The sequence below is a fragment of the Odontesthes bonariensis genome, chromosome 21 (assembly GCF_027942865.1).
Source record: "Odontesthes bonariensis isolate fOdoBon6 chromosome 21, fOdoBon6.hap1, whole genome shotgun sequence".
NCBI classification, from domain to species: Eukaryota; Metazoa; Chordata; class Actinopteri; order Atheriniformes; family Atherinopsidae; genus Odontesthes; species Odontesthes bonariensis.
In genome coordinates this window covers 19,596,703-19,618,451 of record NC_134526.1, presented here as the reverse complement: position 1 = coordinate 19,618,451, position 21,749 = coordinate 19,596,703, and the positions used below count along the sequence as shown (strand labels likewise).

Sequence of the window (21,749 nt, the reverse complement as noted above, 5' to 3'; positions counted from 1 at the left end):
CATTTATGAGCGGAAGGTTTCAGGTTTCTCTTCAGTGTCACATCCTCCCTCTCTGTGGACCTCTGGGACCACACCTGTGGCTGTGAAACTTTTCAGAAACTGCCAGAACTATAATTAATCTTTTCAGACAGAAACACACATTCAGCCGCACATATTTGCATGTCAGCAGGTGTTCTGGCATGAAGTAGCTCACATTCTGTACACACATCCTCAGATGAAATAATGATGCTTCAAATATCAACTGTAACATCAAGTACACATTGTTTTATGGGCTCTTTGAGGACTGAAACATCTAGTTTAGAAGACTGATACATATTGATACACCCCGTACTGCAGTCTACTTTGATATAGATGTGCAGTATTTGTGTTAATGTGTGTGCACAATCCCATCATGTCTTAAAATTAGAAAATAAAATCTTTAAAAAAAAAGATGGTGTTCTAAACATGCAGTTCAGTTCCTGTTAGCAACTGAACCCTGATATGAGTTAAACATGGAAGCATTAGAGGCCAACTGTGATATAGTTATGAGTTTTATTATTTAATAATTCATTATTTCATGTTAGTGCTCTTCTTCATATTGAGGCTGTCACATTGAAGCAGCCCGTGTGGTCTCTTATCCTGTTTGTGTCAGGTTTGGTGTGGGGAAGGTAGGACACGGATGCGGACTTCAAAAAGAAAGCTTGGTTCATTAAAGCAAAAACAAAGAACAAAAGGCACGGCTGAGCCGGATTTCAAAAACTTAACTGTGGATCAATACTAGGGAAACAAAACAAAGAACTTAACATGGCATGGATAAATACATACTTAACTTGGTAGGTCACGTGGCAGATGGGTAACAAGGCAGGTCAGGTATGTGGGGCAAGAAACGAACAAAGAACTGACGACAAGACAGGGGGGAACTGCAAACTAAATAGGGACTGAGTGATTAAGTGAGTGTGTGCAGCTGGTGGGGAATGAACAGGTGAGGGGAATGAACTAATGACCTGAGTGAAGGAAGTGAGGGGAAAAACAATGGCAAAACCTAAAACTCAAAACCTGGACATGAACTGAACACAAAAAACATAAAACTTAAAACATGAGTCCCATGGGCGTGACAGTTTGGAGGCCTTATTGCATACTATTCTCCAGGGGCAGACCGAGTCATTCTTTTCGCTTCACCGATGATGCTTGACAAGATGGTTTTACATTTTACCGTGAGATAGTTAAACATAAACAGACTGTGATACTGAATTTGCAACAGACATGGCCAAGGACATCCAGCTGGTGATTTAAATGTGATTCCTAAAATGAAACTCAGTATCAGTTTTTCTTCTATTCAAAGTGACATTTTCCTCGGGAAGATTCAGAAGGAGGGATTTTGCATATACTAATGTAGTGTTATCAGTGTTTCATATAAATGATTAAAAGTTACCATGGAAAAATTGTAAATTAATAATATGCAATGAGAATAGTCATAAAACTTTGAACATGCAGCATTGAAACAGATAAGGAATATGAAGGAATTTGAAGAAGAAAACCTCATTGAATCAGAAATGTGCTCCATAAACAGTGGGAACAGTATACTGCACTTCTGTCCTCCTGACTTATCTCTTTTGATCTGCACAGCTTTGAAGGATCAAGCTTTGTGCTTCTAGCTTTTCTAAATTTCATCAGACATTACTGACAAACAGTCAGTCAGCAATGAAAGGAAACGTTCGTGATGAGAGAGGCTTTATGAATACCTTGATTTTTATTTATACAAAATGCACAGGATATAACAAATCTGTAATATGATGAGATGCCAATGCTACAGTACATCCCTCACCTACATCATACAGAAAAAGATTACACATAATAACAGCCGCAACACTTTTTTAAAACTATATTTGTTAACATATCTCTCTCACACGCATTGTTACATGTAAAAAATTGATTTGTTTGCTGCGACATTCTAACACCTTTAAAGGGAGTTTTAAGACATTTAGAAAAATATTCTTTCAGACTGGAAAGCTCAATATCTATTTGTGCTATTAAGTACAAACTGAAATAAGACAATAACCAAATCTGTTGTACTCCACAGGAACAATATGATAGTGTCCTTAATACGTGCCCCAAGTGTTAACAAAGGGTACCTTACAAATCAGACTCCTCAGCAGCACATAGCTGCATTATAACCTGTCTCTGTCCTTTTCTATGCAAAGTGAACTTCCTCAATGATGCCATAAAGAGCTGAGTCTGATCCAATCAATGACATCAGATCACCTTCAGCACCATCATGTTCTCTGTAGCTCTGCTGCTGCTGCTGGCTGCTGGATGCTGTGAGTCTCACTGAGGCAGAGACACTGACAGTATGATCACACCACACTGGCTGTTAATGTTCTTAAACTGATATCCAGCATGTTTTTTTCTTCAGGTGTAAAGTGCGAACAGCTGACACAGCCAGCTGCCTTGACTCTACAGCCAGGCCAACGTCTGACCATCACCTGTCAGGTCTCTTATTCTGTGAGCACCTACCCAACAGCTTGGATCAGACAGCCTGCAGGAAAAGGACTGGAATGGATTGGTAGAGCAGGTGAAGGGTGGAGCACCTATTACAAAGATTCACTGAAGAACAAGTACAGCATCACCTTTGACTCTTCTAGGAAAACAGTGACTCTAAATGGACAGAATATGCAGGCTGAAGACACTGCTGTTTATTACTGTGCCAGAGAACCACAGTAACACAAAGCATCAGCAGACCTGAACAAAAACCTCTCAGATGCTGAACACTTGTATTATTACTTCTCTACCAGAGGAGGAGCTCTTAGACCACCAATGATTTCAGACCAAAGAGAAACATCTTCCAACTTGCACAACATGGGAGAACACTTGACAAAATTATGACATCAAAGATAACACAAAACGTCCATTCCAAATTTCTCAGTAATCTTTGGGCCTCACTTTCTTGCAAAGTTTAACAAGTCGTGGCACCTGGTTGATTTGAAAGAAAGATGCCCAAACCAGAGAGCTTTCTGTGCAAACAATGGAAAGGATTACACAACTTCTTCCAGAGAGTACTTCAACTTGGAGAGGGGCAAAAAATGCTGGTTGTTCAAAGGCAGGTGTGTCTGAATTTTGGAGCAAGTACAAACAAATTGGGAAGGTTGTAAAAGGGAAACATACAGTTTATCTGAGAAGAGGTGAAGGTTTCTGGGCAGAAAACTTTAATATACCTTGAAAAAAGAAAATGAACAACAAAACAAATGATAACAAAAGGGCAGAAACAGGAGTCAATGTTTGTGATCAAACTATAAGACACCAATTATGGTGGAATACAACAATACTGAGGCTTATTTTTCATTCTTATTTTTACAATTTTTCTACAAAAACAAACTTTATAAAAGCAGATAGCATATGAACACATGACAAACCTCATGAAAACTTATTTTGCTCTTACAACTCCCTCCATGTTCTGTTCAGAACATTATTTCCCAATGAAATAATTAGGTATGTGTCTTTTTTCTAAACGATATAATATCAAGCTAGGCCCTGTGATGGGCTGGCGACCTGTCCAGGGTGTACCCTGCCCCTCACCCAATGACAGCTGGGATAGGCTCCAGCCCCATGTGACCCTAAATTGGATTAAGCGGGTATAGAAAATGGATGGAAGGATGGATAATGTCATGCTGGCTATTACTTTGTTTATTTCATAGCTAGAAAAATATATCATAAAGTTTTAGAATTCCAAAAAAGTCAGTGGGCTATCTGACAACTTTTCGGTTTTGAAGAATCAGCTTTAATTGCTGTGTTAATGCTACCAAAAAGTATCAATTTTTCTTCTATTCAAATTGATATTTTCCTCTGTGGATTTAGAAGGAGGGATTTTGAATATACTAATGTAGAGTTATCAGTGTTTCATACGAATGATTAAAAGTTACCATAAAATTTATTTTAATTAATAATATGCAATGCTGGCTTAAAGGATAGTCATTAAAAAGATGATCATGCAGCATTGAAACAGATAAGGAATATGAAGAAATTTGAAGAAAAAACCCTCATTGAATCAGAAATGTGCTCCATAAACAGTGGGAACAGTGTACTGCACTTCTGTCCTCCTGACTTGTCTCTTTTGATCTGCACAGCTTTGAAGGATTAAGCTTTGTGCTTCTTGCTTTTCTAAATTTCATCAGACATTACTGACAAACAGTCATTCAGCAATGAAAGGAAACGTTCGTGATGAGAGAGGCTTTACGAATATCTTGATTTTTATTTCTACAAAATCCACAGGATATAACAAATGTGTAATATGATGAGATGCCAATGCTACAGTACATCCCTCGCCTACATCATACAGACAAAGATTACACATAATAACAGCCGCAAGACTTTTAAAAACTATATTTGTTAACATATCTCTCTCACACGCATTGTAACATGTAAGTAAGTGATTTGTTTGCTGCAACATTGTAACACCTTTAAAGGGAGTTTTAAGACATTTAGAAAAATATTCTTTCAGACTGGAAAGCTCAATATCTATTTGTGCTATTAAGTAAAAACTGAAATAAGACAAAAACCAAATCTGTTGTATTCTACAGGAACAATATGATAGTGTCATTAATACGTGTCCCAAGTGTTAACAAAGGGTACCTTACAAATCAGACTCCCCAGCAGCACATAGCTGCATTATAACCTGTCTCTGTCCTTTTCTATGCAAAGTGAACTTCCTCAATGATGCCATAAAGAGCTGAGTCTGATCCAATCAATGACATCAGATCACCTTCAGCACCATCATGTTCTCTGTAGCTCTGCTGCTGCTGCTGGCTGCTGGATGCTGTGAGTCTCACTGAGGCAGAGACACTGACAGTATGATCACACCACACTGGCTGTTAATGTTCTTAAACTGATACCCAGCATGTTTTCTTCTTCAGGTGTAAAGTGTGAACAGCTGACACAACCAGCCTCTGTGACTGTACAGCCAGGCCAACGTCTGACCATCACCTGTCAGGTCTCTTATTCTCTCAGCAGCTACTGGACACACTGGATCAGACAGCCTGCCGGGAAAGGACTGGAATGGATTGGTAGAGCATGTAGTGGATGTACCTCAGCCTACAAAGATTCTCTAAAGAATAAGTTCAGTATCAACGCTGACTCTTCCAGCAACACAGTGACTCTAAATGGACAGAATGTGCAGCCTGAAGACACTGCTGTGTATTACTGTGCCAGAGACCCACAGTAACAGAAAGCATCAGGAAACCTGAACAAAAACCCCTAAAAGCTTGAACACTTGTATCATTACTTATCCACCAGAGGAGGAGCTCTTAGACAAGTAATTATTTTGAATGTTAAAAGTCATGCATGCATCATATAATACTACACATGTGACAATAACTTTAAAATTCCCTTTTTTTGTTCTCAATGTAATAAAAGAGTTTCAGTCAATCATGATTGCTGATTAATTTAGAACTTGATCTATTAATGATATAGTTTTATAAAATTCTGCAAACAAACAAAACATTGTGTCAGACTAATTAAAGTGAATTTGAGACTGAAATAAAGATACTTAAATAGTTTATTTTTGTCTCTGGATGCTGAGTTATTCAGTTGCAGGCCTAACACAGTCTGCAGGAAAGCACTGGGATGGATAGGAGTAGGTAGGTCTGATTTGAGTCGTAACCCTGATGCCAGCAGAGTGAGAGGACATAATGAAATAACTAGAGATGACAGCAACAGCACGGTGTTTATTTGAGACTGTCCAAGCTACAACCAGAGGACTCTGCTGTGTATTACTGTGCCATGGACAGAAGGTAGTTGGAAAGGCTTTACAAAAATATCTGACAGTTAACCTCAGAATAACTTACAGGCGGGCAAAGACCCATATTCTAATGCTCAGAACAATGACCCAAAAACTACACTTGTTACTGAGCGCTGAGTTTTAATAAATTAGAACTAAGTGGATTCTATCTATACTTGTAGATATTTCTGAAAATGGTTTATAACTGCAGGTGTACAATGATGTCTTAAAAATATGAAGGATACAAAGAAAGACGATGTCTAATGTAATAAATTAGTCAGAAGAATATGTCATTTATACTAAAAAATATCAATAATCAAGATCTCAATGCATATTTGTTATGTTTGTTTTTCTTTAAGAAAGAAGATTGATGTAAAACTTAGATGTAACCTAATTTATCTAAACATATAAATAAGATTGAAGAAAAGGAATTAATTCTGTGGGATATACTTTTCTGAGGAAGTTTGTTTGCATGTCAATCCACAGTCACACAGGAGGGATCCAGTCTGCACAAAACCTCAGCAAATTACTTCTAATAAATTATGAATTATATTGATTCAAACTGATATTGTCTCTTCCTTACACAATCCCAGAATGAATTTCATATTAATATCATAAATTCTCCCAGAAAAGAATTGCTGCATGCTGTTTGAAAGACAAGTTTGATGTTATGCAAATTGACATAGTGATATAAAGACTTGATGTCACGCTTTCAGTTACAGCAGAAGAAGAGAAGCTCCCATCAGATCACCTTCAACACCAACATGTTCTCTGTAGCTCTGCTGCTGCTGCTGGCTGCTGGATGCTGTGAGTCTCACTGAGGCAGAAACACTGACAGTATGATCACACCACACTGACTGTTCACCACAGTTACTGAATTACTATTCAACATGTTTTCTTCTACAGGTGTAAAGTGTGAACAGCTGACACAGCCAGCCTCTGTGACTGTGCAGCCAGGTCAGCAGCTGACCATCAGCTGTCAGGTCTCTTATTCTGTGAGTAGCTGGAGGACAGCTTGGATCAGACAGCCTGCAGGAAAAGGACTGGAGTGGATTGGTAGCGCGCACATCGGATATAGCACATACTACAAAGATTCACTAAAGAGCAAGTTCAGTATCGACTTAGACTCTTCCAGCAACACAGTGACTCTAAATGGACAGAATATGCAGCCTGAAGACACTGCTGTGTATTACTGTGCCAGAGACCCACAGTAACAGAAAGCATCAGGAGACCTGAACAAAAACCCCTGAAAGCTTGAACACTTGTATCTTTACTTTTCCACCAGAGGAGGAGCTCTTAGACAAGTAATTATTTTGAATGCAAGTCAAGCATGCATTATACATACTGACCATGTGACAATAACTTATATAAATAATCAATTAATAAATTCACCTTTTTTTCTCTCAATGTAATAAAAGACACTCAGTCAGTCATTGCTGATTAATCCACAATTCACAACTTCATCTATGTATGATATAGTTTTATAAAATTCCGCAAACAAACAAAACATCCTGTCAGAATAATGTGAATATCCATGAGACTGAAATAAAGACACTTAAATAGTTTATCTTTGTCTCTGTAAACTGAGACAAAATACTGTGTATACTGTGTAATGATAATATAAAACAATGAACCCATGAAAGATTGCAGGAATTTGGATGAGATATGTTTCTCTTTGGAACCTGACGAGCTGATTGCTTCCATCTTTACATACGTTTACATTTACGTATGAGAGAGTTTAAAACACACCGTATAACTAACATACACACTGTATCTGGACACAGACACAAATGGCTTTGACGATGATCGGACTTGAATTTGTGGTTGTTTTTATCGCCCTGTCAAATAAGTGAGGAGGTAAAAACAATGGATTTTTTTCACAAAAGAATGATGAAAAAAGAAAGATTATGAAGTCACAGTAGTGGGTCATGGTCAGACTGTGTCTGAACCAAAAATAAATGATAATTCCACATTCTGAATAAACACATAAAACAAAAAAATGTTATTGAGACAAGATCACGTTCAGCAATGATCTGCCGAACTTACACAAAAGAACTTAAATTTAGAATGCACACATGGCTAATTATGACACGGCAAACAACTTATGTATTTAGTCAAATATTAAGTTTGGTTTGAAATTATAAGAAATAAGTGAAAATGCAAACTCAAAAAGGTGTTTTAAATGATTGTTCTTTTAATATGTACCAAAGTAAAGGCTCACAACAAAATTTGTATTGTCTGTGACAGGATGTCCATCTTTTTTGTGGCTCTCCAGATGCAAAGTCAACTTCCCAGAAGTCTAATATAATCACTCGATGTCACGCTGTCAGTTACAGCAGAAGAAGAGAAGCTCCCATCAGATCACCTTCAACACCAACATGTTCTCTGTAGCTCTGCTGCTGCTGCTGGCTGCTGGATGCTGTGAGTCTCACTGAGGCAGAGACACTGACAGTATGATCACATCACACTGGCTGTTCACCACAGTTACTGAATTACTATTCGACATGTTTTCCTCCACAGGTGTAAAGTGTGAACAGCTGACACAGCCAGCCTCTGTGACTGTCCAGCCAGGTCAACAGCTGACCATCAGCTGTCAGGTCTCTTATTCTGTGGGCAGCTACCACACAGCTTGGATCAGACAGCCTGCAGGGAAAGGGCTGGAATTCATAATCAGTGCACGTGTTGGACAAACCACCTACTACAAGGATTCCCTGAAGAACAAGTTCAGTGTGAACTTGCATTCTTCCAGCAACACAGTGACTCTAAATGGACAGAATGTGCAGCCTGAAGACACTGCTGTGTATTACTGTGCCAGAGACCCACAGTAACACAAAGCATCAGGAGACCTGAACAAAAACCCCTCAGGCTGAACATTTGTTGCATGAAGCCACCAGAGGAGGAGCCCTCAGACTTCTAAGGAGTTCCAGACTAGCTCTCTGAGAAAAGTGTGTTTTCATCTTCTGTACCTAAAATTTAACCTAACATTATTAATTCTGATGTTAACAGAAGCATTTTTTTTATTTGAGCAGGCTTCGATCATGTGAACAGAACTTTTGATTGAAGAGATAATAATACATATATCACTTGAATTTATGTGACAATACAGTCAGTGAGAAAAACCCAACCCAGTCTCACAGCAAAGCGTGTAATACCTACGTTGGTCCACGGGGGAAAACGTGGTATATTCACGATAAAGGCTCTAAAATTGTGACATACTTACGTTTAATGTGGCCATTCATTTACATTGGCCTCGGCACTGGTCACGTGACCGTCAAGTTTCCCCCCGGTAAAAACAAAAAGAATGGCGGACACTCCTTGCATTTTCTGTGGAAAATGTAATATTTTGAGCTACCATCCACATTGACATACATTTAGATGACATTTCTGACGAGAAGTTTGCATTGTATTTTCATAATCTTCTATCAGAGAATGTAGACGACCTTCCTTTTATTAGTTTCTACGAAGATTTTAGCATCTCTTTAGAAAATCGTTGCAATGCAACGATTTGCACCGTTGTTAAGGTGGTTGCTATGGACGCTGCTATCTCTGCTCGGCCACCTAGTTGCATGTTATCTAATGATTTGTATTTGTTAATTATATTATTTGATGTAAACGTTTAATGAGGGGTCCCGGATAACAAACGAGAAAAATATTTAAAAAGCATATTAAAATATAGCTACGCCAAATCTGTATGCCGCATGCGCGAGCGGATCAGGTACAGTACGGCAACACAACTTGGACAATACATATTAGCTGGGGCTCATGGTGGTTGCTATGGACGCTGCTATGGCTGCTAGGCCACCTCGTTGCATATTGTCTGATTATTTGTATTTGTTAATGATATTATTTGCTGTAAACATTTAATGAGGGGTCGTACATCTAATCCCGGATAACAAACGAGAAATATTTTAAAAGATCATTAAGAGATAGCTACACCATATCTGTATAACGCATGCGCAAGCAGGTCAAGTCTATCAGTTTGTCGCTGTCAATAAAGTTGAAAAAAAAAAAAGAAAAAAAAAAGGTTAAAAGGGCCCCGCAGCTGGCTGGCTCACTCTTGTATTTTAAACAGGTAAACACCGTGTTAGGTACAATGAGTAGGCCAGAGGACGACGATGAGTTATTTCTTGCCGACATGCTTTTGGGAGAGTGTGAGGTAAGAAAAATATCTTCTTTGATATGTTCCTTTCTTAAGAAATGTGGGTGCCGAGTTTTTTACTGAATTTCTACCTGAGTTTTTGTCATCAATTCGGCAGTCGCCATTTTGGGGGTACTCGGTCAGACCGTTCAAAACATTTTGGAGTTTTATAGACTGCCAAAAAATACATTTATCAGAGGAAATGAGGCGTGTGTGGTCAGCGAAGCTAGAAGCCAGGATCGACAAAGGCAAAACTCTGGACGCCCCTAGGCGTTTGATAATTGCGCATACTCAGTGGAGTTACAGGGCACTGTAAAATTCGGATTAAGGGCTGAATTACAATAAGAATGAGTTATTAAATGGATGTATACACCTTAATCTGAAGAGAAATTGCGGATATTGTTACTCGTGGTCGGATTAAGACACCGAGATAACTTGGTTTAGTCACACTTAAAGGCATGGTAGGTAATCCTGTTCAGAAACACATTTTGTAATACTGGGTGAAATGGTCCGTCTATCCTGAGAGAAATCTACACAAGATGTATTTAGAAAAAGGGACGAAAATAATCAGACCTCTGTGGCAGCTGCAGGACTGAGAAAAAGCTGACCAATCCGAGATCAGCGGGACGCTGATCTCGGATTGGTCGCCTACAAAAAACCAATCAGATGCCTCTGCTTTCTGCCTACGCCCCCCTCTGCCGGCTCCCTGCTCCATGTGCGCATGCGGTTCCACCGGCTTTGGATGAAGCACTGACGGAATGGGGAGGGGGGGGTGGAGCTTAGAGGAGTGGACACTTTCGAATCTTGCTAGCTCTCTTGCTAGCTCTCTAGGATTACCTACCATAGCTTTAACGTGATTTTAGACTAGTGAAGCACGTGGTGAATTGGACATTGCGTTCTGCGCATGCTCGAGATGTTTTTTTTTTTCTGCTACAACAACGGTAATACCGGCTGTGTTCGAAACCGCCTACTACTCCTACTAACTTTAACGTTTAATTTCCCTGATGCATACTAGATTCTCCTAAATGTTGGGTATGCATCATGAGATTACTACTCATACTCAAACTACCCAGGATGCAACGCAACGTGACGTTGCCGATCGTCATTTCCTGTCAAAACGGCAGTTTCAAGCTAGCTACCGGCTACCATATCTATGCTAGTTACGAGGGTAGGTTCACTTCCTGTTTCAAAACAAAAGCACCAATTGTATCGTAATGGCTTTCCCTATGATAAAAGGCAACGGGTATTTTATTGTGAAAATAACCGGAAGTGCGTTACTCGCTGCGGCTAGCTTTAGTAGCACTATACAGCATACTGTCTGATCGAATGAGTATGCCGTTTGCAAGTATGTAGTAGGCGGAGTTCCGGCAAGATGGCGATCTGAATAGTCGCATCCGTCTGAGCTCCAACTAAAGTCCTGATGTAACAGTTTTTGAACTTATACAATCCACTTTATTTCCAGTTAAAACGAAAAAAATCAGCCCGAACATGGAAAAAAACAACAGTGAGAAACCTTCGGCAGCGAAAAACCTCCAACTCGCAGTCAGTAATGAACATGACTACTCAGCTCCGATGGAAACGGCTAGCGCTGGCGCTAGCAACAACAAACGTGACAGAAACTCGACAACCCCCGACACTCCAGAAAAAGCACAAATGGAGAAGAAAGCGAAAGGTACGTCTCAGGAAAACGAACTTAAATCTTCTACCGAATCCATAATTAATGCTATTGCCACTCTTGGAAAACGTGTTGACGACCGCATGGAGGAAGTTAGCAAACAAATGCAACAACATAGCACCATGCTGGCTGCTATTGCTAAGTCGGTGCAGTTCAATTCAGAGGAGTTAACAGAGTGCAAAACAAAAATACAACACCTGGAAAAACAGGTCGAATCACTCACAAAAGATAATGAAGACATGAAAGGTCGTGTGCTGAATCAAGAAAGATACAAAAGAAGATGGTGCCTTCGAATCAAAGGAAAAAAAGAGAAAGTGAATGAAAACATCAGAGCAGAGGTGGTTGAGCTTCTGGGAAAAATTGCACCAGACCTGAAGACGAAAATGGACGAAGCAGTTGACATTGTTCATAGAGTGGGGCGTGCGACGGAGAACAGGTTTCGACCAATTATCATCCTGTTTGTGAGACGTACAGTGAGAGATGACATCTGGAGGCGTACAAGAGCTTCTCCTGTGTGTAAAGATGAAGGAATCCGCTTTGCTGAAGACCTGACCCAAGAGGACTGGAAGTACAGACAAGCAATGTGGCCCAGAATCGACCAGGCAAGGAAGGAAGGCAAAGCTGCGGGCTTCAGGGGCCCATTTGGTTTCATAGAAGGCAAGCGCATTACGGTTGAGACTCCCGATGTGGGCTGATATATGAAGGTGAATTGAATACAATGTGGATCATTCCTGAAAATGGGACTTTAATCTCAAGGTTTTTTTACTCCACCTCCCTAAACTTTTCTTAAACTTTGTTAATGTGTTCTGTGTTCCAGTTGAAAACTGACATTTCTTTTTTTTCTTTCAATACAAGGGGACTTAAAGACTCAATTAAGCGTAAAGCTGTTTTTTTTGTTCTGCAAGGGGCAACAAGCAAACTGCATCTTTCTCCAGGAAACTCATTCTAATGAATCTGATGTCAAGTTTTGGTCACAACAATGGGGTGACAAAATCCTTTTCAGTCATGGCACAAACCGTTCAGCTGGAGTTGCCATTTGTTTCAACAGATGCCCTGGTAAGATCCTGTGTAACAAGGTGGATAAGGATGGACATTGGGTTGCTTGTGTTTTGAATATTGATAACATCCTCATTATTCTAGTTAATATCTATGGGTACAATAGTGATCAAAATAATAAATGTTTGTTACATGAGATATCAACAGTCATAAGAGAACTTAATACAAATTTTCCTACTGATCATATAGTGGTTGGAGGTGATTTTAATCTAACCCCTGATGAATGGATGGATAGATGGCCTTCAAGACTTTTAAGAGAGTGTAAAAACCCTATCATAGAAAACTTTACTAACAGCAACAATTTGATAGATATCTGGAGAACCTTGAATAAAGATATCAAACAATTTACTTGGTACAAACCCAATGGTCAAATTAGATCACGCATCGATTATTGGTTGATATCTTATTCAATTTCACAGCATGTTACAGAGACGATGATCTCTAATTGTCCTTTGAGTGACCATTGTACTATTAATCTGAGACTAAAAAACAAAGATCCAAGTAATAAATTTAAAGATTATTGGAAATTTAATTCCCAATTGCTAAGGAATTTGGAATACTGTAACTCTATTAAAAAACTAATTTTGGATATTAAAAATGATGACAACATTAGCACATCAATATCTAAATGGGAATTTCTCAAATTTAGTATTAGAAAATTCTCAATCTCATTTAGTAAAAAACTAAACCAACAAAAGAGAGAAGAAGAAACAAATGTGGTTAAAGAACTTATGACTCTTTATAGCAAGTTAGATTGGACTGAGGAAGAAAAAGAAAGAATTAATAACCTGCAATGCCAATTGGATGTGATGTACTTGAATAAAGCCAAGGGTGCCTATGTGAGGTCCAGAGCCAGATGGATAGAAGAAGGGGAAAAAAACACAGCCTATTTTTGCAACCTTGAAAAACGCAGACAAGAACATAATTCAATCTGTAGTTTATTGATCAATGGAGAAGAATGCACAGATCCTAAACGCATTTCAAATGAAGTTTTTAAGTTTTATAGTAACCTTTACAAATCCTCGTACTCAGAGCAAAATGTCACATCCTTTTTTGACAAAATCAAGAATTTAATTCCGGTAATTGATGATAACTTTAAAGATATTTGTGACGAAAATTTGACTATCAATGAATTTGATCTTGCTATTAAAAACATGGCTTCTGATCGATCACCAGGGCCGGATGGAATAACAACAAACTTCTATAAACACTTTTGGGAAGATATCAAATTCTTACTGTCTCAAGCTTTAGTTGAATGCATTAATCAAAAAGAGCTTATGGAAACAATGAAACAAGGGGTAATAAAATTGATTCCAAAACCTGGAAAAGATAAAAAAAATTTAAACAACCTTAGACCTATAACACTATTAAATACGGACTACAAGATATTTACAAAAGTTTTGGCTACAAGATTAAAAACCGGTATCTCTAAAATAATTAGCCCAACACAATCAGGATTCCTCAAAGGAAGGTCGATCCATAATAATATCCGTCTGGTTCTGGATCTTATTGATTACAATCATCTAATTAAGGATGATGGTTTTATGATGTTCCTGGACTTCCGCAAAGCATTTGACTCAATTGAACATGCTTTCATTATTAACACACTTAAACATTTTGGGTTTGGTAAAGTATTTCTTGATATGATTACAATGTTACACACTGATGTTAACAGCTGTGTTTCTCTCTCAGAAGGTACATGTTCCAGATTCAGGGTAGAAAGAGGCATCAGGCAGGGTTGCAGCATTTCACCTCTTTTATTCATTATAGCCACTGAACTACTAGCTATTACTGTTTTAAATTCAAATATTGAAGGGTTAGACATAAACAACCACAAATTGATTATAAGTCAGCTTGCTGATGATACAACTATATTTTTAAGAAATAAGGATCAAATCCCATTAGCCTTAGAAACAATAAAAATTTTTTCTCAGGCCTCAGGTTTGCACCTGAATCTGGACAAATGTGAACTCATGAGTATCCATGACTGTTCTGATTCTTCGTTGTATGATATGCCTGTCAAAAAGGAGACCAGATATCTAGGGATTTGGATAACTAAATGTGAAGAAGTTAGTGAAAAAAAGAATATTCAAAATACTATTGACAAGTGCAAAAAAACTTTAAATAATTGGCTACAAAGAGACTTAACGCTATTCGGTAGAACCATGTTAACCAAGGTTGAATCATTATCCAGATTGATTTATCCAGCATACTCCCTCGCCATCCCACCTAGAATTATAAAAGAAATCAATAGAATGAACTTTAATTTCATATGGAAAAATAAGCATCACTACATCAAAAATGGAGATTTGATAAAGGATTATGAGGATGGTGGCTTAAAAGCAATTGATTTTGAAATTATGAATGGTATATTGAAGATCAAATGGCTTCGTTCTTTTTTAAGAAATCATGATGAGATATGGTTCTCGCTACCTTCTCTTGTTTTTAAGAAAGTTGGAGGCATTGATTTTCTCTTAGTCTGTGATTTTGAAATTTCAAAACTGCCCATAAAATTATCCAAATTTCATCAACAGCTTTTGTTAAATTGGAAACTGATGTTCAAGCATAATTTCAGCCCTCATAATGTACCATTGTGGAATAATCGGGTAATATTGAGTGGAAGGAAATCTGTGTTTATGGAAGACTGGATGACTAAACAAATTTGGTCTGTTAGACACATAATGGATGATAATGGAAACATTCTTGAATTGAATTATTTTAATGCTAAAAATAGCTTGTGTTGTTCCAGTGCGACTTATAGGAAAGTTATACATAATATCCCACAAGCCCTTATCCAATCCGTAAAGAACAATATCTTGATCATTCCAACTCCAAATTTACATAAAATAAAATTAGATGATTTGGACCTAGTAAGTGATAAATGTAATAATAAATTTTTAAGACAGTATTCAGTAAACACCTTATACCCAGGTATAGCAAGAAGCTCATTCATTCTTAGAAATTATAACAAATGTGAAAAATCAAATATTCGGACAAAATACTTAAAATTCCCAGTTCCTCCAAAATGTAAAGAAGTTCATTTCAAAAGTATAAACAACATCTATCCCTCAAATGAATTTTTAAAAAGAAGATTTAAATTTGTTGTAGAAAACTGTTATAACTGCAAAATAAATTTGGAAACAACAGAACACCTATTTTATGAATGTGAGACTGTCCAAAATTTGTGGAAATCTCTACATGACTTATTATCATCCAGTTCCATGAGCACAGATTTTTGGTCTTTTCAAGATATCCAAGTAGGCGTAATCCTCAAAGATAAGAAAACAGAGTTCTTAATAAATAACCTCATCATCATCACAAAATTTTATATTCACAAGTGTCGATATGCCAAATCCCCACCTTCATGGCTTGCATTAAAAAATAATATATCCTCATTACAAAAATGTTTGAAACATATAAATAATCCCCATGCAAATAAATTATACACACTCATAGAAGATCTTAACCTGTCCTGACCTCTTGTAACTGTTTAGAAGTTATTTATTTTATTCATTTATTTTTTATTATCCCCCTTTTTTATTTTATTTATTTATTTTTTATCTTGGGCATTTAAGATCCTTCAAGTTGTTTTTCTATATGTGGAGGTGTAAATATGTAAAGTTAAAAATTATAATTGTTTACTTCTGAGTATGTCATTGTTTTGTCTATGTGACATTTGAATTAAAAAAAAAAAAAGTATGTAGTAGGCGGTTTCGAACACAGCTACCGTCTCCTTTGACTTCCGGTTTACGGCTCTGGGAAAAAATCTCGATGCACCACACTGAGCTTATATCTGATTGGTAAACCGAGGAACCTCTGCCCCGGAAGTATTTTTCTCACTATTTTAAGGATTTCTTTTAATGATATCACAACATTTCTCAACACAAACGTGTCAAAGTTTCACTGATAATTCAATAATAAGATAGATTATTGTTGCCCTCAGAATTTTTTATTTTTTCTCCATCGATTCTGATAAAGTTTTTTATTCGTATTTTTGGATGGCGGAAAGGCCTACACTACCCATAATCCTTGACCACCAACTATTTGTCAAAGGGTGCAGATCCAATCCGATTGAACGTCACATATTTTTCTTTATTTGCTTAAATATTTTGAACACTGATTCAAGTAATGTGGGTTTCAAACTGAACATTTATTTTTACATCTATGTAAATGCATATGTAACATTTGTAAGTTGAATACATAATAAATTCTCACAACCATTATGCTGCTGTGGCCCTCGTTGACAATGAGTTTGACACCCCTGGAGGCAATTTGAAGTTGTTATTATGTAATATTAAATGTCTCGCCAGAAATTTGTATGTATGGAACATTTTTTTTTTTACAGTTGCCTGTTCATACGGATGCTGCTATTGCCTGATATTAAAGTGGTGTGTTTCACGTCAGAGTCAAAGTAAAGAGTCTGAAACTCGGACAGAAAAGGTTGTTTGGCTTGAGGAAGACGAGGACGGCCAACCTCTCCATAAAAGACAGAGGACTGGGGAGAAACGGAAACGGGGACAAGTCACTGGTTGGTGGTCTTCAAGCTAATTGTTATTATATTTTTTTTATACTATCTATATATATATATATATATGATTAATTACAAAATGAATCATTATACTTTCGCAGTGACATCTGGGAGCACAGAACCTTCCTGTTCTTCGACATATGGACAAGAGACGGAGACCATCCAAAACTTAGGTTACTTTTCTTCTTCTCCCTACTTGTTTTTTTTTTTTTTTTTTTCTTCACTTGTTGTGCTTAGCTACATTGAACCTTACTTTACAGCAGATTTTCTCCTTTGTCTTTTAGACTCCCTTATCCAAGAAGTACAAGATCTCTTGGGATGTCCTGCTGAAGAACCCGTCTCATCACAGTGGAAGGAAAGGCAAAGTTCAACCTTGCAAAAGTGGACTATGTTAAGGCCCTTTATGGTTAACCATATGTTATCATCAGAGAGGCCTAAACAGGGATTATGCCAACACTGTGGACAAAAGCTTGCAGTAGTGACATGCAGAGATTGTTTGCCAAGACCACGTTACTGTACTGCATGTGATGTTACAACACATGAGTCTATGGCACTCCATAACAGAACATCTATGATGGAGGGTTTTTTTAGGCCATTGTCACCTTCCACATACATCAAGGAAGATGAGGGAGGAAAATTCTCCTACCATGAAAAAGGTAACCATTGTTAATAACTATATAGGCTATTTTGTAATTAAAATGTGTTAAATACAATATTAAGTTATATCACCCTGAAAGAACACCCTTATTTTCCAATTATTTATAATGTGAAATGTTCTTATTTCATTCCTAGAGTACGTCTTACCAATCATGCATCCTCACTGTGATTGTTCTACTGGGCAAATGAGTGTTTCCCCAGGAAAGCAAGTAATTTTGATTGGAATGAATGGTAAGGATTTTCCAAAATAGTCTTTTCATACAGTATCAACTTTTTATATTCCTTGTGTTTTGGAATAACTTTTCTTTTGATATTCAGGCCGTTACAATCTGTCCCTCCCACGTGTCAGCTGCCCCTGTGGAAAGTCCTTGTCAGTGGACATGGGTGATCTGGTTGATGGTGGTTATTGGCCAGCCACATCCAATTTTGACACTTTGTACACTGTGGATTTGTTCAGTACATACGAGGATCTCAAGATCACTGCCCCAGGAATGTCACGGCAAGCTTTTGTTAGCATGCTAGACCATCGCACAAAAGTCTTTGGTCGGGTGAGTACAAGATGTTGTTCAAGAAAACAACCAAGTTTGCTGAGGTGGTGCAGGCTTATTGGAATTGAATGCAGAATCCAGGGTCAGAGAACAGATATACCCTGTCCCCATTCCCTTTATGTTTTGCTTTTAGAGCGGCAAGATATGTGGGGATACTATGCAGAAGTCATTTCTGGAATGGACCTATGCCAAATACGAAGTGGAAAGGCTGTCTCAGGTGCAGCACTTTCAGTGTCCTGCATGCACACCCTCCATGCTTGCTGTTGCAGTGGATGGAAATCGGAAACTTTACCGCTTCAAGAGCCAACCGGGGTGTGTAGAATTCTGTTCCATATAAATTCTACAGTGCTACTGTAATTGTCATTTTAATCCTTTCTATTTTGTTTTTTGTTTTTTTTAAGACCTGATGGATTTTTCGATGGTGTGTTTCTGGCCAAGGATGCCGAAGTGTCCTCCTTTGTTGACTACATCCATGGGACAACCAAACATGTAAATTTACATTTTATTTTTAAATTTTGATAAACACTTGCAGTCTACTTACAATTTTTATTTACTATGACCACAACATTGACATTTACAGCTTTATTCATACAGTTTGAGTTTATCTACATATATCTGCTTTCATCTCTTTTTAGAATCCTGCAAAAGGGACTTGTGGTACAGGTCAATGGGTGGCAGCACGAGAGTCTGCAAGCAAGTCGGCAAGCAAATTGGATGAGGAAGGTGTTGAAGTTGCGGTCTGCCGTCATGGGGTCTTGCTCAAAGGACTGAATATGTTCCGTGGTGAAATATTTGCGTACCCGTTATATCTTCAGAAACAGTTGGCATCACCGACTGTGAAGTTTTTTTGCTCTGACGTAGTCTGCAAATACTGGCCATATCTGGAGAGGGTTGTCCGTTTCTGTCCAGAGCTACAAGACCTGTTGAACATGCGCCCATTTCTTTCAATTATGCATGCTAAAGCACATTCATGGATGTGTGAGGTAATTATTGACAAATTGTTTTTATAATACCCCCTATAAATCCCCCAGTCTTGTGTTTTTTCAAAGTGTAACAATTCATTAAATGTTTTGTAGTTGAAGTGGGGAGGACGTAACCAAGAAGGAGCAGGTACAACCATGGGAGAGGAAGTAGAACAAGTCAACAGTTTCCTTTCTCGAGCAGCCATATGTTCTAAGTTCATGGCAAAAGCAGGTAAATAATCTTTTCATCTAAATTGTGTAATTTGTTTAGTTTCTGGTTTCTTGGCCTAATGTGGTTTGTTTGTCAAGTTCGCACAGACATGCTAACGATCCAAGCAAGTGGCTGGAACAAGAGGAAGGCAGAAAACCTTGACTGGACATTGGCTAAAAGATACATCAAGGTATGGTATTGACTTTTTTTTTTTTTTTTTTTTTAATTTAAAAAAAATGTGTTTTTTTGGAGAAAATTATACAATGCATTTGTTTTTGACAGACTGTACAGAGGATTGCAGACGCAACGAAGGACCTTCAAAAACTCACTACCGAGTTGTCTATACATGAAGACGCAGTACAGCAATGGGTGTGTGATGTTCAGCAGTGGACCACAGGTAGTACGGGGAGAAGATTGTTCATTATGCTTATTTACAGAACTCTGCTGGAACTCACTAATTGTAAATGACATCAATTGAAATTGTTTTGTTTTTTCACATTTATTTATGGTTCTGACAATGTTGCTTGTACTGAATAAATTTTGCCTCTGTCACTGAACTCTGTCACAACTTTACTTGTCTTCACAAGGAGCAACTGTTCAAAATGATAGGCAGAAGACCATCGAAGGACTATATTTGAGCATCAAGCAGCGCAAGTTTCAGCTCTATCGTCAGACTGGTGAGACTATAAAGGCTATTTTTGTTTTTTAATTATTTATTACCTTGTAAATTTATAATTTCACGCAATCATTTTGTTTCATCCTTCAGTTGGCAGTAAGCGGAGGCATATACTTAGAAAAAAGATTGCTGCAGAAAAGAAAGCTTTGGATGATGCCATTGTTGACTACAACACTGTTGTGGGTGATGCTGACAAACTCCCTCCTCCTGATGAGTTCTTGGTTGAAGACAACTTCTCCTGGCCTTGGGAATGTAAGTAAGACACTGAGTGTGTAAGATTGCTCATGCACAAACCATAAAACCTTTCTATAATTGCTAACGTGTTTGATGTGATGAATTGCAGGTCACGGTGATATGTGCCAGAAAAAAAAAGTTTTTGACAAGGTAATGCTGCTGAATAGACTTGAAGAAGAAGCGGTAATTGTGGTTCGTGAAATCAAGCAGCACTGGGAGTACATGCGGAGCATGGCTGGAACGATTGAAACGCTTTCCTCCCAGCTCTCTGAAGGAATCACAGGTCAAAGTATGTATATATGCTTTTTTTAAATATTTTTAATGATTATTTGTAATGATAAAACTAACAAGTTCCTTTAATATTTGCTATCAAATAATCTTAGGCAGTACTGCAGCATTGACAGAGAGTGGACGTGAGGGACTACTCTGCGTATTGAAACGAAGACTGTGCAAAATTCAAGCTCAGCAGACTGCAGCCCGCACAACATATCAGCGCATTCTGGGACAGCACATGGTGTCTTTAGATGAGTCTTCCTCCGGGGAAGAAAACTTGGACAGTAGCTCATCAACGGATGAAGAGTTATGACGGCCATCTTTGCGCTCTGTTCAAGTCTGGAAAACACTCTGTACCTGCAGAGCCCACACAAACCTGCTCTCCACTCCAAATGTGTGGATTTGTTATACAGTTTGTGCATACTGTATGATGTTAAAAGATGTGCATATATAAAATAAATGACTTAAATTTGCACTATCGTGACATTTTCTTCCACTATGACATTATATAAATATATATACTGTAAATATGAGATGCAGATAAACTAATATAAAATACAGTCCCCAAATACAGTTGCATATGTGGGAATCACACTTCTTAATCTTATGTGGAATCACAGGAGGCTGTTGCGTCTCTTTATGACGTGTAACAAAAACAAATGGATCAGGTATTCAGTACAGCTTTACTGTCGGTAGGCCTGGTCCCATAACCAGCGTTCTTATACTCACTTTTCACTCATAACACTTAATATACAAATTTGCAGATGACACAGCTGTGGTGGGGATGAGAACCAACAAGACAGGGAGGAGGTCCAAGCCCTCACATCCTGGTGTCAGAACAATCACTTGCTTCTCAACACCAAGACAAAGGAGCTTATCAAAGACTTAATAAAACACAGGTGTTGTGGAGAAATTGCTGAATGGTAAGGTCAGGAGCCTCTGTCTTATGCTGTAATATTAACACTTTGACAAAGAGAATTGGAGACACAGTACATCAGAAGCCTGAGTCATTCTCACATTCTGCCCAACTCATGCTGGTGGA

General features: G+C 38.0%; 1 protein-coding gene and 1 gene segment (V, D, J or C); both read left to right on the top strand.

The window, feature by feature from the left end:
- The first annotated feature begins 4,748 nt into the window (after positions 1–4,748).
- Positions 4,749–5,194, top strand: LOC142371510 (immunoglobulin heavy variable 3-74-like). The segment is given in 2 exon segments: positions 4,749–4,791; positions 4,887–5,194. Coding segments are annotated over 2 exon segments (351 nt in total).
- A 4,477-nt stretch (positions 5,195–9,671) lies between these two features.
- LOC142371560 (uncharacterized) lies at positions 9,672–21,190 on the top strand. Its single transcript, XM_075454251.1, has 16 exons — positions 9,672–9,905; positions 17,023–17,146; positions 17,248–17,319; positions 17,431–17,802; positions 17,939–18,034; positions 18,122–18,351; positions 18,485–18,663; positions 18,753–18,840; positions 18,987–19,334; positions 19,428–19,545; positions 19,623–19,714; positions 19,807–19,921; positions 20,112–20,201; positions 20,291–20,452; positions 20,544–20,723; positions 20,818–21,190. Exons 1-16 carry the CDS (start codon positions 9,702–9,704, stop codon positions 21,018–21,020), a joined length of 2,673 nt encoding a protein of 890 aa, XP_075310366.1. The 5' UTR covers positions 9,672–9,701; the 3' UTR covers positions 21,021–21,190.
- Positions 21,191–21,749: the final 559 nt, after the last annotated feature.